Source organism: Amblyomma americanum, chromosome 6 (assembly GCF_052857255.1).
Source record: "Amblyomma americanum isolate KBUSLIRL-KWMA chromosome 6, ASM5285725v1, whole genome shotgun sequence".
Taxonomy (NCBI): domain Eukaryota; kingdom Metazoa; phylum Arthropoda; class Arachnida; order Ixodida; family Ixodidae; genus Amblyomma; species Amblyomma americanum.
In genome coordinates this window covers 176,290,391-176,315,782 of record NC_135502.1, presented here as the reverse complement: position 1 = coordinate 176,315,782, position 25,392 = coordinate 176,290,391, and the positions used below count along the sequence as shown (strand labels likewise).

The following is a 25,392-nucleotide window of genomic DNA, read 5'->3' as shown; positions in this document are numbered from 1 at the left end:
TGACATGGCCGAATCAACAGTGCAAGTGGTAATCACAAGAGTGATGGAATTTCTGTGTGACATTGACCCAGAAATCATTTACTTTGGAAGCGACAAAGAAGCTGTGGCTCAAGAATTTGAGAAAGTAAGCCCCTTGTACGATGTTACAATTCGTTAGGACTGATGCTTGGGTGAGTTGGTATGCCATTTGGAGTTGGTATGCCAATTAGACAAGGACTGAAGGAAAAAGTGCCCGTCTATGAGTTTCTTCCTTTAGTCCTTGTCTAATTCGCACTGTTCTTCCTGATGATGTTACAAGCTTTCTAGATTCTTTTTTTCTAGGTCTGCCTAACAGTTGTGGACAGGTAGCTGACGCAATTGCTTATTAGGTTGAAAGTCAAACTCTCAGCATTTATACAGTAGAGAAGAAAAAAGCATGGAAGTAGCATGCATATAATGCTGCACAGAAATGTCATCTTATGCATCTAATGCGTTTCAGATTGCTGGCTTTCCGAATGTGGTTGGCTCCATTGACGGCGCCTATGTTTGTATGCGATGTCCGTCTACCTATGTAAACAGTAAGTCTACTATGCAAGTATGTAAGTCTACCTATGTAAACAGACATGACCAGGTGTCACTGACAATGCAAGGAATTTGCGACTCAAGGTGCAGATTTCTGGACGTTTTCACTGGAACACCCAGCAAAATACACGATGCCAGAGTCCTCAGGCTGTCTACAGTGCAGGAAGAATTGCCAGTGGTTTGCGAAAATAACAAGTACCACATCTTAGGCGATGCAGCATATCCAATAAGGGAATATATGATCACACCTTTCAGGAATTATGGCACCATGACTCGGGCAATGATTTCGTTCAACTACCGCCATGCTGCAACACGAGTGAAAATTGAAAACGCATTTGGAATGCTAAAGCAACGATTTCGGCAGCTGCGGTTTGTGGAATTTCACACTGTGGACAAGATAACCCAGCTCATCCTCAGTTGCTGTGTCCTTCATGACATTTGCCTGGACGCTGGCGACTGTGATGTGCCAAGTGATGACGATATGGATGGAAGGCATTGCAGGCACAAGCAAGGAGACTCGGCAACAGACCAGCAGACACAGCAAACTGCTCGTGAAGGTGCCCTTCGGAGGCTTGGAGAACTGAAAAGGGACGCTCTGGTACAGCTCTTTTGAAGCTGCAATTATGTTGAGAACAAACGATTGCATTGCCCAAAATTTTATCGCACTTTTAATTGCTCAAACTTTTATTGCACTTTTATGAACACATGTTGTGGCTTTCAACAGGTATAAACAAAGCATTCTTGACTACAGCACTGTTTGACAAGGAATATTCTTGAATAAATATCCTCTTTCAATCAAGAACTATTTCTTATTTTGAGTTCAAAATATCCTTCAGCACTGCCATTTGCTCCGCATGAGCATTGAGTAGTGCCTGGTGCCCATCTACTTTTCTCTGTTCTCTTTCTTCGCGCCGAGCTTCTTTTACATTGTTGATCTTTCGCATTTCCTCAAAAAATAATGCCATTTCCTGCATCCTAGATGTGCTCGGGTGCATCTTTCTGTCTGTGCGGTACCTTTGATTTTCTTTCTCCTCAAATGATGAACCCGAATCTACCGTAGGGTCATCAGATGATATATCATTGACGCTTTCCTCGATGCCATCAGAGCAGCTGACACTCGAAGGAGCTGCACTAGCAGTGTTTGAGATGGTCTTTTTGTATGAAACTTTTCCCACACCTCACAGAACTTCAGGCTCAATGCTGTCATCAATTGCTCTGATAGCTGCAAATTCTTCTTCATATGACACTGCACAGCGAGACAGTCCAGAAGTTCCATTATTTCTGTCCACATTGCGTTTTCGTTTGGCCAGCGTCTTGAACCTTGTCTCACACTGGATTCCTGTGCGAATGACTCCAAGAACTCTCTGTATGTCTTGAGCAATCTGCTCATACATCATCTTCTTGCTGCGGAACCTCCTTTGAGGCCCCACCTGTGGCGTGTAGCGTACATAACAGTCCAGGAGCAGCTTTGTTTCACCTGTAGTCCATGGTCCTGTCACAAGATATGAATAAAAAAAATTAGCACATTCGTAACATTTGATGCTTGCAGTTAGCTTGCTCTACTATAGATGCAAAATACACATGCACTAATACTGCTGCATGACAAATGTTATTACAGACATGCAAGGCTTTGCAAGAAGGTAAATGATTTCAAATCGAAGATGTGAGATTGCACCTGGCGGTATATATACATACCATAAGGTGAGGTCATGCTGCTGCTCGACTGCTCATTTTCAGGCACTGTGTGCAGCTGTACTTGATTTTCGCTTCCTTGGCTCTCTGTTCAGGAACAAAATTGGGAAACATTTAAATTACTTCCTCACGCATGGATGATAGACAGAAGGTAATTTATGCCTGCTGAGTCGGCCACAGAAACCGACAAAAAAATATTCACAATATGTAAAGTGTGTTAAATCCAATAGCTGTCAAGAACAAAATAACCCGCGTCCTCAGCCCTGTAAACAACTTTTCAATGCATATACTTTCCTGGTGAGCTGACATAACCGATGAAGTTTATTATGGTTTTGTTTCTGGTTTATGGGAGTTTACCATCCAAAGCTACTCAGGCTGTGAGGGACGCTGTAGTGGAGGGCTCCGGAAATTTCGACCACCTGGGGTTCTTTAACGAGCACTGACATCGCACAGTACACGGGCCTCTAGAATATCGCCTCCATCAAAATTCTACCACCGCGGCCGAGATCGAACCCGCGTCTTTCGGGCCAGCACGTGCCATAGCCACAGAGCCACCGCGGAGGCTGCAGTTTATTATGAACCCAGTACTAAATTTCATGTGGCAACACATTACATTTTGGAATTTCGCTCTTGCTGATGATTCCACTGCATATTATGAAGTTTCGCTATGTACAGGGGTAGTCAAAAAATCCCAGGCCGCTCCAAACAGCCGCGGAGCTGCTCCTCTCCGCTATCGGGGCGCTGTTATCGCACGCTTGTCTCGGTGCGCTTGTGTTTCCAGGGTATGCGCAGAGAGGGGGTGATGCCCCCTCTCTCTCGCTCTCCTCGATAACGAAGCAGTGAAAAAAATAGTGCGGCGTACGCCTGCAGCGTTCGCTCTTCGCTCTCTGTATTCGGCTGTGGTGCAGCGCATCGCGGTGCAGACGACCATTACCATAAAGTGACGCACTATGCTGGCGGCCGTATTTAGTATGACTTCGTGTGCTTCTTCCTACGTTTCGGTTTCCTGGCGTAGGTGAAGGTAAATGCACTATATCGTACGCCAGGAAACCACGAAGCACATGATGTCATACTAAATACGGCCGCCAGCATAGTGTGTCACTTTATGCTAATGGTCGTCTGCACCGCGACGCGCTGTACCACAGCCGAATACGGAGAGCGAAGAGCGAACGCTGCAGGCGTACGCCGCACTATTTTTTTCCCTGCTTCGTTATGGAGGAGAGCGAGAGAGAGGGGGCATCACCCCCTCTCTGCGCATACCCTGGAAACACAAGCGCGCCGAGACAAGCGTGCGATAACAGCGCCCCAATAGCGGAGAGGAGCAGCTCCGCGGCCGTTCGGAGCGGCCTGGGATTTTTTGACTACCCCTGTACACATACCGCTCCACGCTGCCCGAAAAAACCACCTGGGCCATTGTTGAATCGGGCTGAAGTGTACGTTTTATACTGGTCGACACTCCGCGTAATCGTGCTACGATCAGGCTTTTGGCGGCTCAAGCCGCCATGCGGCCTCGGTGCCCATACCTAGTTGTGCACGAAAAAGCCGCCGCTAGCCGTTATTACTTCCTCTGACACATAAGTACCATCGCACGGAGTACGACTTGTAACAGGTATCAGATGGTACGAGCACATGATACGGGGCAGAGAGCCCGGCACTGCTGCTAAGTCCTGAACGTACTGCAAGCCTACTACACAGCTGACTAGCAGCGTGCCCGCATACTTGGTGCTGTGCACTGGCGCATTCATTCGCTATCAAGCGCACATGTCCAGGACAGGCCACAACGCAATTCGTAAATGCACCTAACAAATAAAGGTTGTTTCAAAACTACAACGCTCGCAATTTCTACTGCCGCGGTGCACGCACCTGTTTCGCGCGGCCAGAGCGACAAGGTTCCAACGGAAAAGTAGGAAATTTTTCACCACGTCGCGCCACTTGTCGTAGAATTCACTCAGTCATATAGCATGTGAAACTGCTTTAATAATGTGTAGTACTTCGAAAGTGAGGCGCACACACCACACCAAGCTGACCAAGCGACACAAATCCTGAGCGCGGGAAAGAGCCAGTTGTGGGTTTCAACGCACTGTGCACACTCTTCGTATTGCAAACTTACCGTCGTAAAGGGAGAATAACAGCTGCTGCGCAGCGGTCGTCGGTGTGTCCATACTGGAAAGCTGTCAGGACGGTAGGGATACGTTCGTGGACTTTCGCTTGCACTTCGCGGGCAAACAGAAACTGTCACTCCTGTTGGGAGCGTTGCGGGCATTGGCTGCTCGGCGGCGCTGTGGTCTGTGATTGGAGGAAGTAGCCCTTTCCTGTGATTTCCGTCCCTCTCACTGCTCTGAAAAGCACTTGCACATTCGGCTGGCGAGTCTTGCATCCTCCTCAGATCGGGAGCTGCCCCCGCTCCGGTCGCGCTAACTGAGAGAATCGGAGCGACCAGTCGAAGGTACCATTAGTGTGGTCGCCATCTCCGGCAGTGCTACGTTCATTATGTGTTAAACTACGTGCAGAATAAAATAATTCTCAGTACTTAACATTGGCGACGAGGCGGATCACCCGTGGCAGGGAAGCCGAGAGGGCATAGTGGAGCATCCAATGAGTCATGGCTGAGCGCCAGCATGATTTTTCTGCACGTTTGGAGGAGTTTACTGGCTCCAACTGGGCATCGTGGTTCGGCCGGCTACAATTTTTCTTCCGAGGCTAACGATGTGACTCAACCTGTCAAGCAACGAGTACACTTGCTTACACTGTGCGGTGCTCAAATTTACGACGTGGTTTGTGCGCTGCTTCAACCGAAGACGCCCGACCAAGTGAGCTATGCCGAGATCGTGGCCGCACTTCAGGCACACTACGACCCTCGTCCGTCCGAAGTCTACAGTCGTGCGATGTTCCAAAGGCGAGACCAGCTCCCAGGTGAGTCGGTAAACGACTATGTTGCCGCTCTACGCAAGTTGGCTACGAGCTGCAATTTCGGCACGCTGCCGACGGCAACAAGAGCTACGGCGACGCCAGCTGAGGGAACGGCATCACCAACACAGCAGGGAGCTACGGGCTGCAATCCAACGCTTCTGCCATTAGATGTGATGTTGCGCGATCGCTTCGTGTGTGGTCTCCGCGACCAGAATCTTCAACAGCGACTATTTGCAGAGAAGGACCTGACCTTTTCAAAGGCTTATGATTTCGCTATTCGAGCGGAAAGCGCCGTCCAGCAGCAACGACAAATAAAAGCTGATCACGCGGAAGTCAACAAGGCGGCTACGCACGCCGGCGCCAGCGTTTCGATTTCCAAGACGCATCCTCACCAAGGGCAACGCTGCTGGCGTTGCGACGGTTCGCACAGTCCCAATACGTGTAAGTTCAGCACAACTATTTGCAATTACTGCCGGAAACAAGGGCACATTGCCAAGGCTTGTATTTCCAGGAAGAAGGCTGAGAAAAAGACATACCAGCGTAGCATATCCTTAGAAACTTCACGGACTGCGGAAGTGACTAACGAAACCAAACATGAGGTTTCAACGTTGCATGACCTCTGTGCAGTGGCAGACGGATTCAGCGCCCCGAAGTTTACTCTGAAGCTCACAGTGCACGGCAAACCTGTGACTTTTGAGGTCGACTCCGGTGCAGCGTGCACCATGGTTAGCAGAGAGACATTTCAAACCGTATGGCATGCACACCCACCCTCTCTGAGGCAGGACAACATACATCTGCGCACCTGGTCAGGTCAGCAACTGCAGGTTGTCGGATCGGCGACAGTAATGGTTCGTCACAAGAACACAGCTTGCAAGCTACTGCTTCTCGTTGTCAAGGGCACTGGATGCAGCTTGCTGGGACGCTACTGGTTTGACAGGCTGGGCATCGAGCTTCACGGCATTCACCGGACAACGGAGGAAGGCAGTTTGACCGAGTTGCTACAGCAGCATGAAGACATTTTTCGTGAAGACGCCACAGGACACACGGGTGCACCAGTAAATCTGGAACTGAAGAAGGGGGCAAGCCCCAAGTTTTTGAAGGCACGGCCTGTACCCTTTGCCATGCGCGCATTAACAGAGGCGCAGATTGACAAGTACGTAGAAGACGGTATTTGGGAGCCGGTACAACACTCAGACTGGGCTACACCGCTAGTATGGGTGCGGAAAAAAGACGGAAGCTTGTGCGCCTGCGGTGACTACCGCTGTACAGTAAATGAGGCTGCGAAAAAGGCTTCATACCCCCTGCCCACAACAGAGGAGGTGTTTAGCACTTTGAAAGGTGGCCGGGTTTTCAGCACCTTGGACTTGGCTCAAGCTTACACTCAACTTCATGTGACTTCAGCGACAGCACAGATTCTCACAGTGAACACTACAAAGGCGCTGTACAAGGTAAACAGGCTTCCATTTGGTGTTTCAGCCGCCCCAGCAATTTTCCAGCGGTTCATGGAGACCACCTTGAGCGGCTTGCCTGGAGTTTGTGTTTACCTGGACGATATCATCGTGAGTGGAGAAACAGCAAAAGAGCACAAGGACCGCCTAGCGTCAGTTCTCCAGCGGCTGGCTCAGGCAAACCTTCGATTGTGCAAATCCAAGTGTCAGTTTGGTGTAGCGGAGGTTAAATTCCTGGGTCACAAGATTGATGCAGCAGGGATTCACACATCTGAGGAAAAAGTGGAACCTATCGTGAAGGCACCAGCGCCTCAAGTAAGCAGACACTGCAGTCATTTTTAGGCATGTTGGCCTTCTATGATCGCTCTCTGGAGCGCCGTGCTACAGTGGCAGCAACCCTGTATGAACTTCTGGCAAAGGATAACACTAGGAAGTGGGAGCAACAGCATCAAAATGTGTTTGATGAGCTCAAACAGGGCTTGTTGTCGAGGACTGTCCTGTCACACTATGACGAAAACAAGCCCCTCTTGATTTCATGTGATGCTTCACCTTATGGTGTAGGTGCCGTGCTTGCTCAGCTGGACAGCCAAGGCAAAGAGGCGCCGATTGCGTTTGCATCCCGGACATTGGGTGCTGACGAACGTAACTATGCACAACTTGACCGTGAAGGTCTCGCTGTAGTTTTTGCAGCCACCCACTTCCACAAGTGCATTGTGGGTCGAGAAGTCACGTTCGTGACTGACCACCAGCTGTTACTGGGGATTCTTGGACCATAGAAGCCAGTACCGGAAATGCTTTCGCCCCGAATGAAAAGGTGGTGCCTTAAACTGTCAGCATACAACTACGACCTCCAGTATCGTGCCGGTAGTCGTCATCAGAATGCAGATGCGCTGAGTAGACTGCCTCTGCCAGACCGCATTGAAGAGCCTAACCCACCTGGAGACGTGCTCATGTTCGAGGCATTACCACGACCACCATTGACAGCTTAGGTTGTGGCCACACTAACGCAAGAGGATCCAATTCTAGCAAAGGTCTTTTCAGCAGTACCGAATGGCACCGTGCAGCGTCTGCAGGGAGACAGTTTCACCCCATACCGCAGGAGAGCCACCGAACTTGCTATCCATCGAGGATGCATCAGCTGGGGCTCAAGAACTGTCATACCGGCAGGAGCACGAGAACAGGCCATTTCGTTGGTGCACGCAGGCCATCGTGGAATTGTAGCCATGAAGGCTTGTGCACGCAGTTATCTTTGGTGGCCTGGCTTGGATGCCGAGATCGAAACAACGGTCCAGTCATGCGCCTAGTGCCAGCGCACCCAGAACGATCCAAGAAAGGCTCCAGTTCCAAATCGGACTCATCCAACGACACCATGGCACACATTGCACGTGGACCTCGCAGGTCCGGTAGAGGGACACACCTTTTTGGTTGTTGTCGACGCTTTCACCAAGTGGGTGGAGGTGCGACCGATGAACAGCCCGACATCAACAGCAGTCATTAGTGTGCTTCGCTCTTTGTTTGCCACATTTGGCATACCACGCAAGGTTGTGTCGGACAATGGGGCTGCATTTGTGTCTTTTGAGATACAAGACTTCTACCAGAGAAATGGCATTCGAAGCGTAACGTCAGCCCCTTACCACCCTGCAACAAATGGGCAAGCAGAACGTTATGTTGGAGAACTGAAGAGGGCACTGGCCAGGGAACAGTCCGGTTCGCTCAGTGTTCGCTTGTCACGTTTTCTGTTTCGGCAGCATACCACTGTGCATCAGTCAACCGGGCTAACACCGGCTAAAGCCATGTTCGGGCGGGAGCTTCCAAACCAGTTGGACCTCATCATTGCTTCGGAAGGACAGGAGGCTGCACAACCTGACCTACCTAGGAGTCGTCAACTCATGCAAGGAGAAGCCGTATGGGTAAAACAATTCAGCAAGGGGCCAGATTGGGCAGAAGGAACTCTGGTTAAGAGGGTGGGCCACAGATCTTGGCTTGTGAAATGCGTAGGAAGAATTGTGAGACGCCATCTAAACCAGCTCAGGAAGCGTACTGGCGAAGTTCAGGTGGACAGACAAGCCTCAGCAACGCTCACGTGGGGCATGGACAGTAATCCAGCAGAAAGTACTCCAGCTATGTATGCTCTCTTCACGTCCACTCGAATCCGAATCGAGCATATCGAAACGACCAGCACGGATCAGACGGCAGCCTACTTGGTACAAGGCATCCTTCTAAGGGGGGAAATGTGTTGTGTCCGTGACTAAGTTCGGCCTTCTTCGGCCTTCGGATGCGGACGGGTGCAGCCGCGTAGTCGGACTGTCGGGAACTACATGTGAACGCTCCCCACAGTGTCGATGGGTGGCGCCACATCCCTGGCGAGCCCTAATGTGGGACAGTCACGTGGACAGCGTGTTCGCGCCAAGTGGCTTTGTGTGGTCGCCATCTCCGGCAGTGCTACGTTCATTATGTGTTGTACTACGTGCAGAATAAAGTAATTCTGCTGTACTTAACAGATACAACATGTCCCTCTTATATAACAGACAACTTCAACGTACTGTTCTGCGGTCTAGAAATAACCACTAAAATGAACCCTACTTAAACTAAGTTATTTTATTTCCATCACAGACAGCAGTGCATACCAAATATTTATTTGTGCTAATGTTGCGATTTTTCCTTCTGCATTTGCTACATTCCTTACAACAGGTCTAGATGCACAGTTAAAGTGTTGTGCAGCTGATCCCAAATATATCAAATTATTGTTTACATTGAGCAGCCAGCACATCTCCTTGAAAATTTCATACAAAAGTAAAGCACTATACTGTTTGTGTTTATCAAATTCTTTAACTTTCACTAAATCATTTGAGATATTTATGGGTTGAAATTTTCAGACCAGAAAAAACGTATAAATTTATATCGAATTCATTTATTAGAATTCGCTTTTAACAGGAAAAGGTCGGCATCTTTCAGATGGTAGCCACAGCTTGCAGGCTATTGAGTATGACTTAGGCCCATGCGACACGGACAAATTTAATGCCACTGACTGCTAACTGCCCCAAGAATTAAAGGCATTGCGTGCATTTGTGCCACACACACAAATTTAATTGCATTAGACTTACTGCCAGTGATAACACACCTAATTCGCCACAGCTCATTCACCCAAGAAATGCACACACTCTTCCTGAATCCATATGCAGGAAAGTATGAAACTGTTTTTAACAACTTCTGGTCAAGTAGAAAATGTTTTATTTGTAACTTTCACTTGGATGCGGTGCCACTGCTGCATTCTGGATGCAAATGGCACCATTTTTACTGGAGCTTGTTCTCAGCTTGTGTGCTGATACGCAAGTTTGTGGCTACTTTTTCGACTTGTCAACAAAGAACAGAGGCATTTTCTGCAAGATAATTTTAATGTTCCATCTGGGCAACTTTATTGAGATTTTGGGCATATGAGCACTGCTTAAAATCAGGTAAATTTTTTGCCGGCTTGCAGGCGTTGTCGTCATGACTCTGGCACGACATTAAATGTGGACGTGTGGCGCAAACTCTGAAAATAATGCCATGCACAAGCTTAAGGCCTCTACTATATTTATTGTCATTTCTTGTGCACGTGTGGTACGGGTATTACAATTGGCTACAAGAGAGAATTCACAAAGTATGGAAGCCAGGAGCGCTTTCATACAATAGTGGGTCACGCGTATTCCTGCTGTGCGGCATCAATACCAAGTGCTGCTATGGAGCAGGGCAACAACTCGGATTTTTCAACCAGCCTGCAAAAAACATACCTGCTAGGTTGCTAGTGCCAACTGGTGGGGGTTCCAATAAGTTGTCTTTGCCGGAAGCTCACTGGAGGGTCATGCCTTACCCAGACAACACCAAACATCCTGAGGACGTCCTCAAATGGTCCAAACGGCCTCGGGGCCTCTAAAACATCCCCAATATGTCCTCATAATGTCCCAGGTTGGATTGTCCTCAAAACATTCGCATAATGATGTTCTCAGGTCATACCAGCGGCTTCGTGCTCCTCAAAAGGTCATTTTGAGGACATATGTTTGTGAACACGCATGCATGAAAATTATCAGGAAAATATTGCTTATATATATATATATATATATATATATATATATATATATATATATATGTGTGTGTGTGTGTGTGTGTGTGTGTGTGTGTGTGTGTGTGTGTGTGTGTGTGTGTGTGTGTGTGTGTGTGTGTGTGTGTGTGTGTGTGTGTGTGTGTGTGTGTGTGTGTGTGTGTGTGTGTGTGTGTGTGTGTGTGTGTGTGTGTGTGTGTGTGTGTGTGTGTGTGTGTGTGTGTGTGTGTGTGTGTGTGTGTGTGTGTGTGTGTGTGTGTGTGAAATTTGATTTCTAAGCATTTACTTCCATTAAGTTTTATTTGTGATGCATTACTGCGACGGCGCTCTGAAGTTTTATCCCTTTGACAGTATGCATGCACAGTTTTTTTCAACGACAGCGCGCTTAGACCGCAAATTGCTGCACGCGGAAACGAGAGAATTTAAACCACCGCCTTTAGCTGACTGCCGCGCATGCACGCTGGTTCTAACTGCAACCCAGAGCACACTTGCTGCGTGCCAACGACAGAGAAAAAAGTTTGAGGTGCGGTTCCGGTAAGGCTCGTGCAACGTCGTATTGAACCACCCGCATCGCTGCTGGTTCATGTCCTGAGAAAACCGATGAGTTCTGGTCTACCGTAGTTGTGATTGCCGTTTTTTCATGTGACGACGCTATCGTGCACAATTAAAGCTTCTGCAAATCGTTTTCCTCCATGCAAGACTACGTGTTGTACGCAATGCCGCTAGCTTTTCCTTTGGCGAAGGAGCACGATTTTAGCCCGTTCACGGAAAGCGGGCTTGAATCCGGGGGCCCGTCTGTGTGTTGCTGGGTAGGCAAATTACGGTGTTTTTTATTTCAGTAAAAAATGTTCTCTTTCACAAAGTCAATCGTTCCGCAATATTTATTGCCTCTTAACATCGCATCGCACGATCAACATCATTACGCGTGTGGCCGATTCTCGTTTAAGCCAAGCCAAGCCTGCATCCGCAACGTCGTGATCGATCACCGTGACGGTGAAGCACGCACGCTACTCGCACGTGCGCGTTATTCCGCGATGGATGCCTCTCAGAAAAGTGAGTGACGCCTTTGTAGATTTGCACTACGACCTGCTGATTTACACGATGTCAACGGAAAGTCGTGCGCGAAAGTTTCGCCGCACAAGGAAAAGACGGGTTGACGTTAGCTTGCAGCTCGCCGCGTGTGCCGAAGCTGGTGCTGATCCATTGTCAGAACAGTGAAACCAGCTTCAGCGTGATGTGTGTGTGACCGAACGTTTTGTGCCCGATACTGAGGATGTGCCGACCCCAGACCCCACAAGTCAAAATGTTGAAGCTGGGACCTCATCGGTTTTTGTAGATTTAAGCTCCGATCAGGACCTTTGTCCTCAGTTTGACAGCAGGTTTGATTACGAAGCCGATCATGAACGCGCTGACGAGGACGTAGCGACTTTCCGCCACCAGCTTCAAACATGGGCAGTGGAGTCTGGGTCGTCGCATGCTGCTGTCACGTCACTTTTGAAAGTGCTCCGCAGCCACAAGTGTTTTTCTTCTCTCCCATCATCGGCGAGAGCGCTGCTACAGACACCGAAAAAATCGAATGAACTTTCCGAAATTTCGGGAGGCCAGTACCGCCACTTCGGTGTAGAAGCAGGGATACGGGAAATCCTGGGACAGTGTCGAGACCTGCCGCCGGAACTGAATTTGACTTTTCATATTGATGGCCTACCATTATCGAAAAGTTCTAGAGGCCAGTTTTGGACAATTCTCGGCCGCATAAGCAACCTCAAGCATGCGGCACCATTTGTGACGAGTGTTTTCTTAGGTGACAGCAAGCCGAGAGATGCAAATGAGTTCCTATACAGCTTTGTTGAAGAGCTAAATGTTCTTTTATCTACAGGAATTGCTGTTGAAGCTTTCACAATACCTGTAAAGCTAAAAGCCATTGTGTGTGATGCGCCTGCAAAGGCATTTGTTTTGTGTGTCAAAAACCACACGGGCTATTACAGCTGCACGAAGTGCACTGTTAAGGGTGCGTACATTGAAGGAAGAGTCTGTTTTCCAAACATTAGCAGTGAGCTGAGAACTGACCGCAGTTTTAGGCAGAGGTCGCAGGAGCAGTATCATACTGGAAGCAGTATTGTAGAGCAGCTGCCAATAGACATCGTGAGGGATGTCCCGCTAGATTATATGCACCTCGTTTGCCTAGGCGTGGTGCACAAATTGCTTGTATTGTGGTTCCGTGGCCCGAAAGCTATAAGGCTTGGCAGCAAAGTCCGCATTGAACTGTCAGTGAGAAATGTCAAGGCCGCACAGTTTGTTCCTTGTGAATTTAACCGAAAGCCTCGTAGCCTCACAGATCTGGATCGCTGGAAGGCCACAGAGTTTTGTTTCTTTTTGCTGTATGGGGGACCCGTGCTCCTGTCATCGCTTCTTCCGTCACAGATGTATGAGAATTTTCTAGCTTTGCATGTTGCTATTACCATTCTTTCAATGCCTAATGGCACAAAAAGTGAAGTGCAGTATGCAGGGCAGCTTCTGAACCATTTTGTTAAAGGCTTTATGAAGATATATGGCAAGGAGCATGCTTCGCACAATGTGCATGGACTATGCCATCTGGCATTTGATGTTGAGCACCTGGGGCCATTGGATTCATGGAGTGCGTTCCCATTTGAGAACCACATGTCTGCTCTGAAAAGGCTGCTCCGAAAACCAGAGCGACCACTCGAGCAGCTCTCTAACAGACTATCAGAGCAAGGAGCTGTACTGAAGGAGGCTCAGCAGATGCCAAACTTCCCACTGCTCACTGGACAACATGAGTCTGGGCCCCTTATTGCTCCATGTCAAGGGCCTCAGTTCAAAAAAGTGAAGCTGCCAGGCAGCGTGGTCCTTGCCCCTGGCAAGAAGGACAGCTGCTGCATTCTGCAAGATGGGTCTGTAATTGTCATCGAGAACTTTGCACATCTGCCAACTGGAGCACCTTGCGTTGTAGGAAGAAAGTTCATTCAGCTCGAGGACCTGTACTCCTCTCCATGCCCATCATCAATGCTTGGCATATATAGAGCGTCACAACTGCCTAGTCTGCGTGCCTGGCCACTAGAGAATGTTTCACGCAAAGCTTTGAAACTCTTTTTTAAACGCGATGCCATTATTTTTCCCCTCCTTCATTCAGAAATATCAGCATAACTGACTGTATAAACCATGAGTTTATGCCAGTGGCAGAAGCTGAAGGCTTCATCTATGGCTGGTGGCATGTTATTTTTTTCCAACTCCAAATGTATGCTTTCAAACAGTATCTCTCATCATTGCATTTCAACTTGGCCAGTACTGTTTATGTGTGCTACAAAATTATCGGCGGGATTTTATTAAATTTTACTGAGGGTTTTCTCGGTTTTCTGGTTCATGTCAGTGGTGCGTTTGTACACAAAAGACGAGAAATTCTCTATTTACTTTAGGAAATGTTGTGTGAAACAGAAATGTAATGCTGGCTGAGGGGCTAGTTGGTGCATATTTTCGTGAAAGGACCTAGTGCCGAAACAGACAGCATGCAGTAAGAGAGAAGGAACAAGCGCTTGTCTTGTATTGTTTGCTGCCTGCTTTGGTGCGGAGTCCTTTTATGAAAACATAAATGTAAAGAGGAAGGGAGTGAATAGCTTAACGAAATGATCGACTGAGCAGTTCAGTTATGGCTGTTTTTTTCCTTTCCTGCGCCTGCGCATTTGTCATTTTTTCCAAGTATTTTTTTCGCTCTCGCACTAAATACACTCAGTCAGCGCTCGAGTTTGTCTGTCTTTCTTGTCCTGTGTGTTTTCTTTTGCACTGTTTTCCCTCAGAATATCTCACCAGCTTGCCCAACAACACACCTTGATATGGCTGGATGTTTGTGTGTGCCTTTTCTTCCCAAATATACACTACTTATGGGCAAGTATTTAATAATTGCATGAATTATTTCTTTTTTGGATGCACAACATGCTAAATAATAACATAATTTGCCTGTGCTCCGGTGTTCTACTATGTTTGTTTTGGTTTTGTAAATGTGTGTCCTCATAAATGCATGTTTCCTCTCTTTTAAGGTGGTGTCTATGTTGTTGTTAAATTTCCCCAAGAAGATAATGATGTGGCAGTTGTTCATAAGAACTGGTTGTCTGGAGACAGCTGCATGTGGCCACCAAAAAGGAAAGAGATCCGAAGTCTTATTAAAGGGGCAGCAACACCTGCACTCGACTGGAAAAAAGTGCCTTGCATCGTAGTGCAGGCATTTGGTAATAGGAACAATGTTTCTCTATTACTTATTGCTCTTGCATATTAATCTCTAGTTGTCCACTGTGGCCATGTAAAGTCTAAAAGGCTGTAGTATTATTTGAGAGAACAGCTCCACATTTGGGAGGAATTGTTTATGGCAGTGGCTGTTAGAAACAAACTGAAGTGAAGAGCACACCAAGAAAAATAGTACTTAACTTTGTCTAAGAATAAATATTTAGGAATAATTCAATGACATGCATTAAATGAGAATGAAGGTAGATGACTTAAAAGCAGTAACAGTAAAAATTAAACCTGCCGCAGTGGTTGGATGGAGGCGAAATGCAAAAGGCACCCCTGTGCTGTGTGATGTCAGTGCAAGTTAAAGATATCTAGGTGGTCAAAATTATTCTGGAGCCCTCCACTATGGAGACTCTTCCTTCTCTCACTCCCTCCTTTATCCTTTCCCTTACAGCTCAGTTCAGGTGTTCACAGAGATGTGAGACAGATACTGCGCCACTTCCTTCTCTCAAAAATCAATTTTCTATCTCAAAATAAGAAACAGCCATATTTATTAGTTTGTGGTCATTCATGAGCAGTCTGAGGACTGCTCTTCCTAGGTCTTTTTATAACTACAGCTACCTGAGAGAAGAAAATGTTGGATAGTGTCATGAGCAGTCTTCACCTAGACTGAGTCTGATAATCTTTCAGTTACTTCATTGGTTCAATTGTTGTACATGCCACTCAATGGCTTGGAGCTTAAAGCAGCATTTAAGTTTATTTATTGCACTCTCACATCTCTTGTGTTTAGCAGAATATATAAATAAATGACATTGCATGTTTGTTTGTTTCTTGCAAACTGAACTAAGATTTCATTTCTTAAAATGAGTTACCATCCCAAAAGTTTTCGTACGTATATGGACAAGTACGGAGAGTCAAGGCCCATTTTCTAACTTTCTTTGATGGACCTTATGGCATTACTGTTTTCAGATACATATGGAGAAGCACAGAAAGGACTACGGAAGGCAGAGGACACATCAGATCTTCTGTCTGACTATGATTTAGGAAGGGGAAAAAGAAGAAGACTAATCAGGCAACTGAGTAGCTCTGAAGATGAAAATGTGTCCCCCCCACCACCACAGCCACCACAGTCAATGCTTCAAAGTAATGTACATCTTAGCTTCTTTATAGGTGTTACTCTCAAATGTAAAGAGCCATTTTATACAAACTGCTTTGAAATAATTGATTGCAAATATAAATTACCTTTGGTACTCTAGTGTTGATCAGTTGCACTGTGTTCGATACAAGCTGCACTGTGTGAGTCGTAGGAAAGTTGCATTCACTGTTATTGTGAGGGACAGGATCCAGATTCTGGTGTTGTTTCACCTGCCCAACAATTTAGCAGCTAGTGCTCAATGTTGGTAGCATTGGGCCAAATCCAGCCTACCACTGATGACAAGGAACTCCCCTTTTCAGTTCTAAGTCGCATCTTGCAGATTGTTTATATTTGGCATTGTCACACTGCAACTAAGTTAATGTTTTTTTTATTTCTGTTAGAAGCGATACAACGCAAGGAATCAAGCAGCAGGAAGTCAAAAGAAGCGACCGTTTTGTCCTATACTTCAGGCTTTGCTGCCCATGACGGTATAATTTTCAAGTAATCTAATTGTCCAAAGTATGCTGTGGTATTAAATGTTCTGCTTCAAAAGCTGCAATGCCTTAAAATAGAGGTCAAATGTTTTGGTTTGCAAAAGGGATGCTAGAACTTGCTGCATGCTCATCATATAATATCACTGCAAACAAAGACTTTATGTGCCATATTAAGCTATAAAACATGGGCTATCAAGTATGCATATTACTTAGTTTTTGTGAACGGTGCACATTATTTGTTACTACCATATGAAGGACTTACGTTGTTATCAATTGTAACGTTGTTTAGTCTTAAAAAAAGCAAATGAAAAACAAATAGTTCTTTAAGGCACCAAGCCTCTGGTGTGGTGTTTCTTTGTGCTCATTCTTGTGTCAGTTTCCTTAACTTGGGGGCTTGTAGTGATGCTGTTTCATTACAAGTGGTTTCTATTAATGAATGAGCTGCTTTGGCCTAGATTCCACATGAAAACCCTTGGCATGTTCTCTTGCAGCAGGCAGGAATGAAATGCCAGGTGCCTGGAATCAGCCTTCAGGGAGGAGGGTACTTCATTCTCAGAATTTAGGTTAGTGAAGGAAGTGAAATTTAAATAGACTTTTTTGTTATATCAGGAGTGCAGTAAATGCATTTTTTATTTGCAGGTGACAGTGATGACTTTTTCAGTAATGAGCCTCCACCTGAAAGTGCTGGGGGAGATATGCTTAACTGTCGTGACTTCTGCACAGGAAAGTACCTCATACACAGGGCAGGAAAGTGATATTTTGTGTCTTTGACAGGGTATACTTGGAGCACTCAGTCGTACGGACAGTTTACACCTAATGGGAGAGAGCAATGTAAGTCTGGTGCCACAGGTACATTCTGAAACTTATGGGGGTGCACTGTTTGGCTGTCTCTAAACAGGGCAAAGATCCCAGAACCTTCAGCCTGAAAATGCCTGGCCTGCACGCATGGCTCACTCACAGCCAGAAACTCTCCGCCCCTGGCCAGGTAAGGAATCGAGAGCTATTATCCTAGTTTTCTTCCTCATATATTTTTGTTCTGCAGCACACAGGCAGAGGAATGATAGCCGATTTCCAACTTTTGGCAGTGAGTCGCCACCCTTAACTCATGGAAGGACTGAAGGTGTGCATTCCTTGCCAAGTGAGGATTGGGAACCGTTATTCTGGTTTTATTACTCGTTTCGTTCTCACTTTCAGCACATACTTCTTGGTCTGACGGGGGATCAACACCTCGAAGCACAGCATCCGCAGCTGTGAGGGCTCTCAAACCTGCCGGTAAGCAGTTATTAAAGGTGATCCCATTGAGTACTTGAATCATTATGTGTTCATTTTTAGTTTCTATAATTGGTTACAAAACCTTATTTCGACTGCCAGATTTAATATTACCTAAAAGAATAGCCTTTGTGCAGTGCGGTACTTATAAATATCTTTTTCTTTTTATAGAGTTTGAACAAATCATGAAGCTACTGCACACAATAGACATGAGGGTGGAGCAGCAAGGAAGACAGCTGGACGTAATATCGCGACGTCTGAGCAGCGGCTTTACATATGCTGTGAGGTCAGAGGTTGTCACACGGCCATTTAATGAAGTCAGTGCCTTTGAAGAATTCGATTCCCAGTTAGGGATGAATGAAGGCTTGAAGACACGACTTGTAAGGCACTGTTTTCATCTTTGTTGATGTTTAAACTTGTATGCAGCTTAAAAGAATGTACTTTTTCTAGTTGCAGCAACTGTGTGGCCTTGGAGGAGTGGCTGCACCACCGGCCACCAGAAATGTGCTGGAGGCCCTCATGACGCCAAAAGTCGCTGTAAACTATAGCTGGCTGGGCCAAAAAGGCAAAAAAAAGTTTTGCAGCCTTAATGTTGCAGACGTGATCCTGAGTAAGCTACTGTTATTGGTTCAGTTGTTCTGTGTACTGCACCCTTTTTACATGGGCATTTTCAGTGGTAGTTAGCTAACCATAGGTTGAACTTGATGGCAGTGGCTGTTACAATGCTGCTTTTGGGTTTAGTAGGTAAATCACACATTAAGTACATTCATATCGCCCTCATGTTTGATAGGTGGTTCCTACGCTCATGGATGATTATGGCACAGAGATACAAGGTATTTCAGGGAATTTTAAAAATGGGGTTTTAGGCAGAAAAAGAAGCTTTTTGGTGCATAGTAATGTCATTGTTGACTCCCATCTTTTATTGAACTTGCCGCTTAAGGTAGGAGGAGTCAACAAACGCGTGTAGTGCATTTCAGGCAGTCGTGTGGTGGCTTTGTTTCTGCTTTTATTTTGTTTTTAGGTTTCCATGAATAAATAGGTCTACTCAGAGGCTGCGTAGCTGCATATTAGGCCCACAGAAATAAAAATACAAACTCTGCTTTCACCGATCACTATGTATCACATCCCTGATCGTAGAGCGACAAGTCGCCACGGGACTGGCTGAAAGGTTGGGTGACTCCTGCCGTCAGCAGTGAGTTAAAAAAAAAAGGCGGGAGCTGGGACATTTAATCCGATTTAAATTAGGGAAATCGGCTGCACAGGACAATACTTTGAATTTTCTAAGAATGCTCGGAACGACGTCTGCCAACACTGGTATTAATATGCCGTAAAAAGCTTCTCTTTACCTCAAAAATCCTATTTTTAAACATTACTACCTGGCTGCTTTGAAACACCTAATATATATGGTGCACATGTTATTTGACTGTTGTGTGGATTTGCAATCGCATATAACTAATATGTTTGTTTTTTTCAGGGGCTGTGAAACAGAATTTTTCTGAGTCCACACAATGTGACGTCATTAATGTTGTAAAGGTGTGGCTTCGCCACTCAGCAGAAAAGCTGAAGAAAGAAGAGGCAAAAGCTGCAAAAGTCCTGCACATAGGTAGGTGACTTTCTCAGCACAACTGACATAAGCTTTGAATGGGGGTTATTCTTTTCTTAATGTCCAACAATGTCAGTGCACGTTAAAGAACCCCAGGTGGTCGAAATTTCTGGAGCCCTTCACTACGGCATCTCTCATAGCCTAGGCTGAGTCGCTTTGGGACGCTAAACCCCATAAAAAAAAAAGTTCTGCATTGTAGGGTCATGCAGCAGAACTATTTTGCTATGGATGAACTTTGCTTCAGTGCATGAGGTCATTTTATTCTCATATGAGCCCATGAATATCTGTTGCAGTGATTAACTTTTATGGCAGTTGCTCATGCAGAAGAGTGTGTTGCACTGCAAGTTGTAAGTTCCGATACTGAAAGTCATATTTGCATCTCGTTGTTGCACTAGGAGTATAAAGAACTGTGTGCTTGAACTGAATTGCATATATTCAACTGCTGATTTTCCATCTCTATTTCTGTAGGCACCACAGAAGACAGCCACAGCTCAGAAGAGCAGTAAAGGAGCCCGTGCAGCGCACCGGGATAACCGGGATAGCAGCAAGCAGCTGAGGAATTTAATGAATAAATTATTTGCACAAATTTTTCGCGTTTTTTTATGCAGCTTCACCGGTTATAACCTCCTCAGAATGTACTCAAAACATCAGAAATTCTCCTTTTGAGGCTATTCTGAGGATGTCCTGAGGCCGGACATGAGGACCTTTAAGTACATTTTGAGGACCATTTGAGGATCTGCTGAGGATAAAGAATGTCCTCAAAAAAACATCCTCAGTATGTCCTCAGGATATTTCAGTGTTGTCTGGGTACCCAAGAATATCTAACAGTGGCCCACCGGTGGGCCACAACGCACAGGGATTAGGGCCCCAAAATCGCTACCACAGTGAAAATATAATAAGGAAGTAATTACTTATTTGCATCCACCCAAGCGCAGCCAAATGGCTACAAAGGAAAACTGTACAGCTTTCTCAGAAACTTTGTAGTTAAAGAAAATTTTTCTCTGGTCCGGGGTTCGAACCCAGAACCACCACTTCACTAGAGCAGTCTCTCTACCAACTGAGCTAATTGAGACGGCAAACTTATGGTAGGGCAAGAGTGAATTGATCAGTAACTCGAAGTGGGAACAGTATTGGTCATTCAGGGGAATCCCTCAGGGTGGAGTAGATTTGTAATATGGGAGTAATTACTTAATTGCATCCACCGAAGCACAGCCAAACGGCTGCAAAGGAAAGCTGTACAGCTTTGTCAGAAACTCAAATGAGTACTTACTCCCTTATTACAAATCTACTCCAACTTGGGGGATTCCTCTTAAACATCTGACCAATGAACATGTTAAGTAGTGAATTAGTATGTTATGAGGAATTGCTGCAATACTACTTTAGATACACTCTGGGTGCAAACTGAGAGGCTCCATTTTGTCTCCACGCTTTGCCTCCTAGCGTAGTGCTAAGACCAGACAATGGAAACATGCATTGTGTGTGTCTCGTACCCATTGCCCCACCTTAGCACTGTTACATCCTTTCTGTCAACATGTACCAACCAGCCCAGGAATATGGCCACCATCGACCAATGTTTCCAGAACATCGAGCACAAAAATTTGCAGGGGATTGCATAGAGCTGCGGCCCTGCAAAGCGTCTGGGCTCTCCACTAGGATCTGCACAGATGTGCAAGGTATTACTGAAGCGAGCTACAAAAATCAATGCTTCTAATTTCTTTGGAGTGTTTGTTCATGGTATCACAAACTGCGAAGAAGTTTATTTCGTTATTTATAATAATGCCACTGCAAAGGCAGATACACAGCGCACCACAAATGTGATTGGCATGTGGGGAGGATCAGGCTGTGACAGCCACATACATTACAAATTAGTTGGTTGGAAGAGGGGGATTGCAGTACTCTGAAAATTGTCCCAGTGATTCTAAGCCCTCTTCTAGCGTAGTGGCTTCTGGTGATGATGATGGTGATGATGATGATAGTTTTTTGGCGCAAGGGCATCTAAGGGCAAAGAGCGCCAAACCCGAGGTTTTTGGCAGGCTCAGGCTAAATTATATACAGATGATAAAATAAACACCAGGCAATTTTAGGGCCTAAGAGTAGTGTGTGCATCATTATAGCGTGTGAAGAGGGTGTATTAATCTGGTGGAATGGCCTAAAGTGGTGTATAGTGCCTAAAATTGTTTTAAGAGGTCTTATATATAAAAGACAAATCCAGGTAGCCTATCCAATGGAAACATGCGGTGATCGCCTAAAAATATTAAAGGGTGCATTGGTATTTTAAATGTATAAAGTGCAGGGAAGTGCTTTCGTCTTTGTGTAGCCAATCTGGAACATATGATTAATGTGTGGACAGCCGAGATGTAGAATCCACATCTCGTGCATTGTGGCGCCAGAGTATCCTTTAAAAGATGTGTGTGATGTATGTATGTCCTATCCTCAGTCTACAGAGAGCAACTTCCTTGAATCTACTTTGTTTTTCTGTGGCTTACCTCCCAATCCATGGTTTTATTGTGTGCAGTTTGTTGTCTGTTCACCCCAATCCTGCTCCCACTCTTTGCGAAGTGCAGTTCTAATATGAGGCCTGAGGTCCTGGTATGGAAGTTGCTTTGTATCCATCCTACTTGGTTTGGCACCTGATGCTATAAGCCTATCAGCTTCTTCATTTCCATCTATTCCACAGTGACCGGGTACCCAGCATACTGTAACTTTAAGGTTCAATGTGCATAAGGCATTTCAAGAGAGAATTCATTACAAAGTTTTGACAGGGCTTCCTAGAAGACAAGGCCATAACCACATTTAAGACGCCTGAGTAAATAACAGCTTTTCCAGGATGAATCTAACCACCAACAGAATACTTTGATATTCTGCATTGACATTATATTATTATGCATTGACATTGATATGATTATGATTATTACATTGATTATGATTGACATTGATATTATGCATTGACAACTATGAACTGCACATGAAGCTGAGGAAGTCTTGGAGGCATTAGAGTAAAACTCTGTGCACTGATACTTTGCTTGTAGGGATAGGAAATGCTGTTTATGCCAACTGGCAAACCGTTCTTGCCAACCTCACAAAAAGGTGTCTCGCAGTCAACTAGGTACACTTCCCAGGGAGCAGTTATGTCTTTAGAAGAAGTCACCAGAATATTAGAGACTGGTGCGTTCATGTCTTGGACAAGTGTGGCAACGGTCGGATCGAAAACAGTAGTGTACTGGTTGGGTTTAGCAACAGCGCGTTTCCTGCGTGGTCAGCATGAGATAATACCTCCGTAGCAGATGTCAAACTTGTAAACTTCCACCGTCATTCAAGTGACCACCTGTCCCCCTCAACACACAGACTGGCAATTGGGCTTGTACGGACAGCACCAGTAGCCAACTGCAGGTATAGGTGGCACACTGGATCGAGCATTTTTTAGGTGCTTTTTCGTACACTACTGAGCCGTGGTCTATACCTGATAGAACTGCGGTATTTGGAAGACTCAGCAGGCAGCCTCGATCTGTACCTCAAGACTGATGTGACGAGTCCTTCAGAAGGTTCAGTGCCTTCGTGCACATTAGTCTTAACTGCTTAATGTATGTGATGAATGTAAGCTTTTCATCGACTATGACGGCAAGAAATTTGTGCTCTTTTTAGACAGCAGTACTCCATCCGTTCAGTGTGATGTCGGGTTTGGGTCTAACCTTGTTGCTTTGTGAAGAGTACAATGACTGTCTTTTGTCTTGAGTTTAAATCCATTTTCGTCTGCCCACTTTGATACTTTGTTTACTCCTAGTTGAATTTGCCGCTCACAGATGGACAAATTAGATGACTTGTAAATGGAGTAGGATATAGACCTAGGCAGGACATTCTTCAGTGAATTCATTTTGACTATGAAAACAGTGCAGCTAAGAACGCCACCTTGAGGGACACCATTCTCTTGTGTAAACTGCTTGGATAATGAATTCCCTACACGGACCTTGAATGTTCGTTCAGGCAGAAAGCTTTCAATGATAGCCAGCATATTCCCCGAGATCCCAAAGACGAACAGGTCACAGACTATATCGTAGTGCCATGTGGTATCGTACGCTTTCTCTAGATCAAAGAAAACAGATAAAGAGTGCTGTTTATACACAACAGCGTCCCTTAAGTAAGAGTAGAAGGCAAGGCAATGAGCTTGTCAGTGGTTGACCGGTTAGCCCTAAATCCTGCTTGGTGCTGGCCAGGAAAACCGTTGAATTCAAGGATATGCACAAGGCGACAATTGATCATTTTTTCAAATAGCTTACGTAACAGCTTGTCAGAGCAATTGGCCGATAACTGGCCGCAAGTGTGGCTTCTTTGCCTTGCTTTAATACAGGGATTATAATCGCTTCTTTCCAGGCGTTTGGAAGACGCCCAGCAGCCCATACCTTACTAAGCAGCAACAGGATTCAAGGGTTACTTCATGCAGGTGCCTAAGCATTCCATATGTGACCCTGTCAGGGTCTGCTGCTGTTGAGTTGCCACATGTGCCTAAGGCAACCTTCAACTCTTGTAAACTAAATGGGCCATTGTATCCTCCTACTGATGGCCTTTTATTATTGTGAAAAGGTTCTCTCTCCTCAGCTAGCTTGTATCTCAAGAATGAATCTGTATAATACGCCAAGCTAAAAGTTTATTAGAAATGTTTGCCTAAAGCACCTGATTGGTGCGCCAATGTATCACCAGCAGTGCTAACAAGAGGAATAGGATGTGTACTATGACCTTTAAGTGCTTTTAGTCTACTGTACCCTTTATGCGTATCTGTATAAGAATTTACAGAGGAGAGAAACGATTGCCAACTTTCCTGTCTGGATATATGTCGAGTACATCTGCCATTTGCTTTAGCACACTTAAAGTTTATCAAGTAGCACACTTAAAGTTTATCAAGTTGTGAATCGTAGGATAACGGCGGAATTTTGACTATGCACTATTTTGGCTCTGACGAGCTTTCTTGCACTGCACATTCCACCATGGTCTTCGTTCGTTTTCTCTTTTACCTGATGTCTGTGGGATGGATTTCTGTGCAGCGGCTGTTATATGCAGTGTGATCAGGGATTGAGATTCATCTATACCTAGTTCTGTAATTGATGAACAGGGTAATGCTGATAGTTCCCGGAACATCTTCCAATCAGCAATCTGTTCTTTAAACTTCCTAGGATTATTTACCCTGGGGTTGATATTTTTTGTATATTTTAAAGAAATGGGAAAGTGATCACTTGCATATAGATTTTCAATAAACGCCCACTCAGTAACGACCAAAGGCAATGGAGAGCCAATAGCAAGGTATATCGCTGTGTATGAGTTGTGTGTTGAACTAAAGCATGTTGGTTCTTTCCATTTGACTATGCATGAGCCAGATGACAACAGGAATTTTTCGATTAGCACTCCTCGAGAATCTGTTCCAGTACCTCCCCATAACGGGTGGTGAGCGTTAAAATCCCCAACCAACAGGAATGGCTCGAGAAGCTTAACAATGAATTTTTCGAGTTGTTCTGTGGACAAGCAATTATCTGGTGGGATATATAGGGAACATACTGTTATTACTCTGCCAAAAGTTAGGGCTCGTATTGCCCCTGCCTCTCAACCAGCAGCCAGTGGAAGACATTTCGAGGCAATTGAATTCTGCAGCATAATAGCAACGCCACCTGATGATTGCGCACTGCCTTGCCTGTCCTTCTGGTATACTACGTATTTCTTTAGAATGTTTGTGTGTGTGGTGTTTAAGCGTGTTTCTTGTAGGCAAAGTATGCTTGGTTGATATTACGTGAGTATTTCATATATCTCATCCAGGATCTTCAGTAGACCTCGGAAGTTCCATTGGATAATGCTCTCAACAGCCATAGTTCTTGGTGAGGAAGCGAAGATTAGTGGGAGCTATTTAGATATCACCACCTTTATCAGGGGGCTTGACTGGAAGATGTTTTTCTGCTTTAAGGCGGTCTAGAAAACTCTGCCTC

At 45.5% G+C, this 25,392-nt stretch overlaps 3 protein-coding genes across 7 annotated transcripts; 2 read left to right on the top strand and 1 right to left on the bottom strand.

Annotated features, from left to right (window-relative positions):
- Positions 1-1,203: 1,203 nt before the first annotated feature.
- LOC144094198 (uncharacterized) lies at positions 1,204-4,888 on the bottom strand. Its single transcript, XM_077628126.1, has 3 exons — positions 4,364-4,888; positions 2,257-2,340; positions 1,204-2,053 (listed from the first exon to the last, which is right to left on the bottom strand). The coding sequence occupies exons 1-3, from the start codon at positions 4,413-4,415 to the stop codon at positions 1,740-1,742; spliced, it is 450 nt and encodes a 149-aa protein (XP_077484252.1). The 5' UTR covers positions 4,416-4,888; the 3' UTR covers positions 1,204-1,739.
- A 6,108-nt stretch (positions 4,889-10,996) lies between these two features.
- On the top strand, positions 10,997-20,015 carry LOC144094196 (uncharacterized). Of its 5 annotated transcripts, XM_077628125.1 has the most exons (14): positions 10,997-11,742; positions 14,499-14,586; positions 14,739-14,927; positions 15,895-16,068; positions 17,046-17,117; positions 17,194-17,262; positions 17,329-17,385; positions 17,453-17,539; positions 17,597-17,674; positions 17,749-17,826; positions 17,995-18,203; positions 18,274-18,433; positions 19,298-19,426; positions 19,895-20,015. In XM_077628125.1, the coding sequence occupies exons 1-14, from the start codon at positions 11,728-11,730 to the stop codon at positions 19,930-19,932; spliced, it is 1,443 nt and encodes a 480-aa protein (XP_077484251.1). In that variant the 5' UTR covers positions 10,997-11,727; the 3' UTR covers positions 19,933-20,015. The 5 variants fall into 5 exon arrangements, with proteins under 5 accessions (XP_077484251.1, XP_077484248.1, XP_077484247.1 ...); XM_077628122.1 differs by lacking the exons at positions 14,499-14,586; positions 17,194-17,262 and adding an exon at positions 16,462-16,548 and having other exon boundaries at positions 10,998-11,742; positions 17,049-17,117; XM_077628121.1 differs by lacking the exons at positions 14,499-14,586; positions 17,194-17,262 and adding an exon at positions 16,462-16,548 and having other exon boundaries at positions 10,998-11,742.
- On the top strand, positions 11,791-14,492 carry LOC144094428 (uncharacterized). The gene is made up of 2 exons (XM_077628375.1): positions 11,791-11,847; positions 11,914-14,492. Exons 1-2 carry the CDS (start codon positions 11,791-11,793, stop codon positions 13,849-13,851), a joined length of 1,995 nt encoding a protein of 664 aa, XP_077484501.1. The 3' UTR covers positions 13,852-14,492.
- Positions 20,016-25,392: the final 5,377 nt, after the last annotated feature.

Bases quoted from the DNA above. Each gene is read 5' to 3' on its own strand.
- LOC144094198 (XM_077628126.1), bottom strand. From the start codon at position 4,415: ATGGACACACCGACGACCGCTGCGCAGCAGCTGTTATTCTCCCTTTAC. The intron at 2,341-4,363 runs GTAAGTTTGCAA...GTTCCTGAACAG, and splicing joins GTTATTCTCCCTTTACGACG to AGAGCCAAGGAAGCGAAAAT. The intron at 2,054-2,256 runs GTATGTATATAT...ATCTTGTGACAG, and splicing joins CAGCATGACCTCACCTTATG to GACCATGGACTACAGGTGAA.
- LOC144094428 (XM_077628375.1), top strand. From the start codon at position 11,791: ATGTCAACGGAAAGTCGTGCGCGAAAGTTTCGCCGCACAAGGAAAAGA. The intron at 11,848-11,913 runs GTTAGCTTGCAG...CAGTGAAACCAG, and splicing joins CAAGGAAAAGACGGGTTGAC to CTTCAGCGTGATGTGTGTGT.
- LOC144094196 (XM_077628121.1), top strand. From the start codon at position 11,535: ATGTTCTCTTTCACAAAGTCAATCGTTCCGCAATATTTATTGCCTCTT. The intron at 17,118-17,328 runs GTTAGTGAAGGA...TGTCTTTGACAG, and splicing joins ACTTCATTCTCAGAATTTAG to GGTATACTTGGAGCACTCAG. The intron at 17,386-17,452 runs GTAAGTCTGGTG...GTCTCTAAACAG, and splicing joins ACCTAATGGGAGAGAGCAAT to GGCAAAGATCCCAGAACCTT.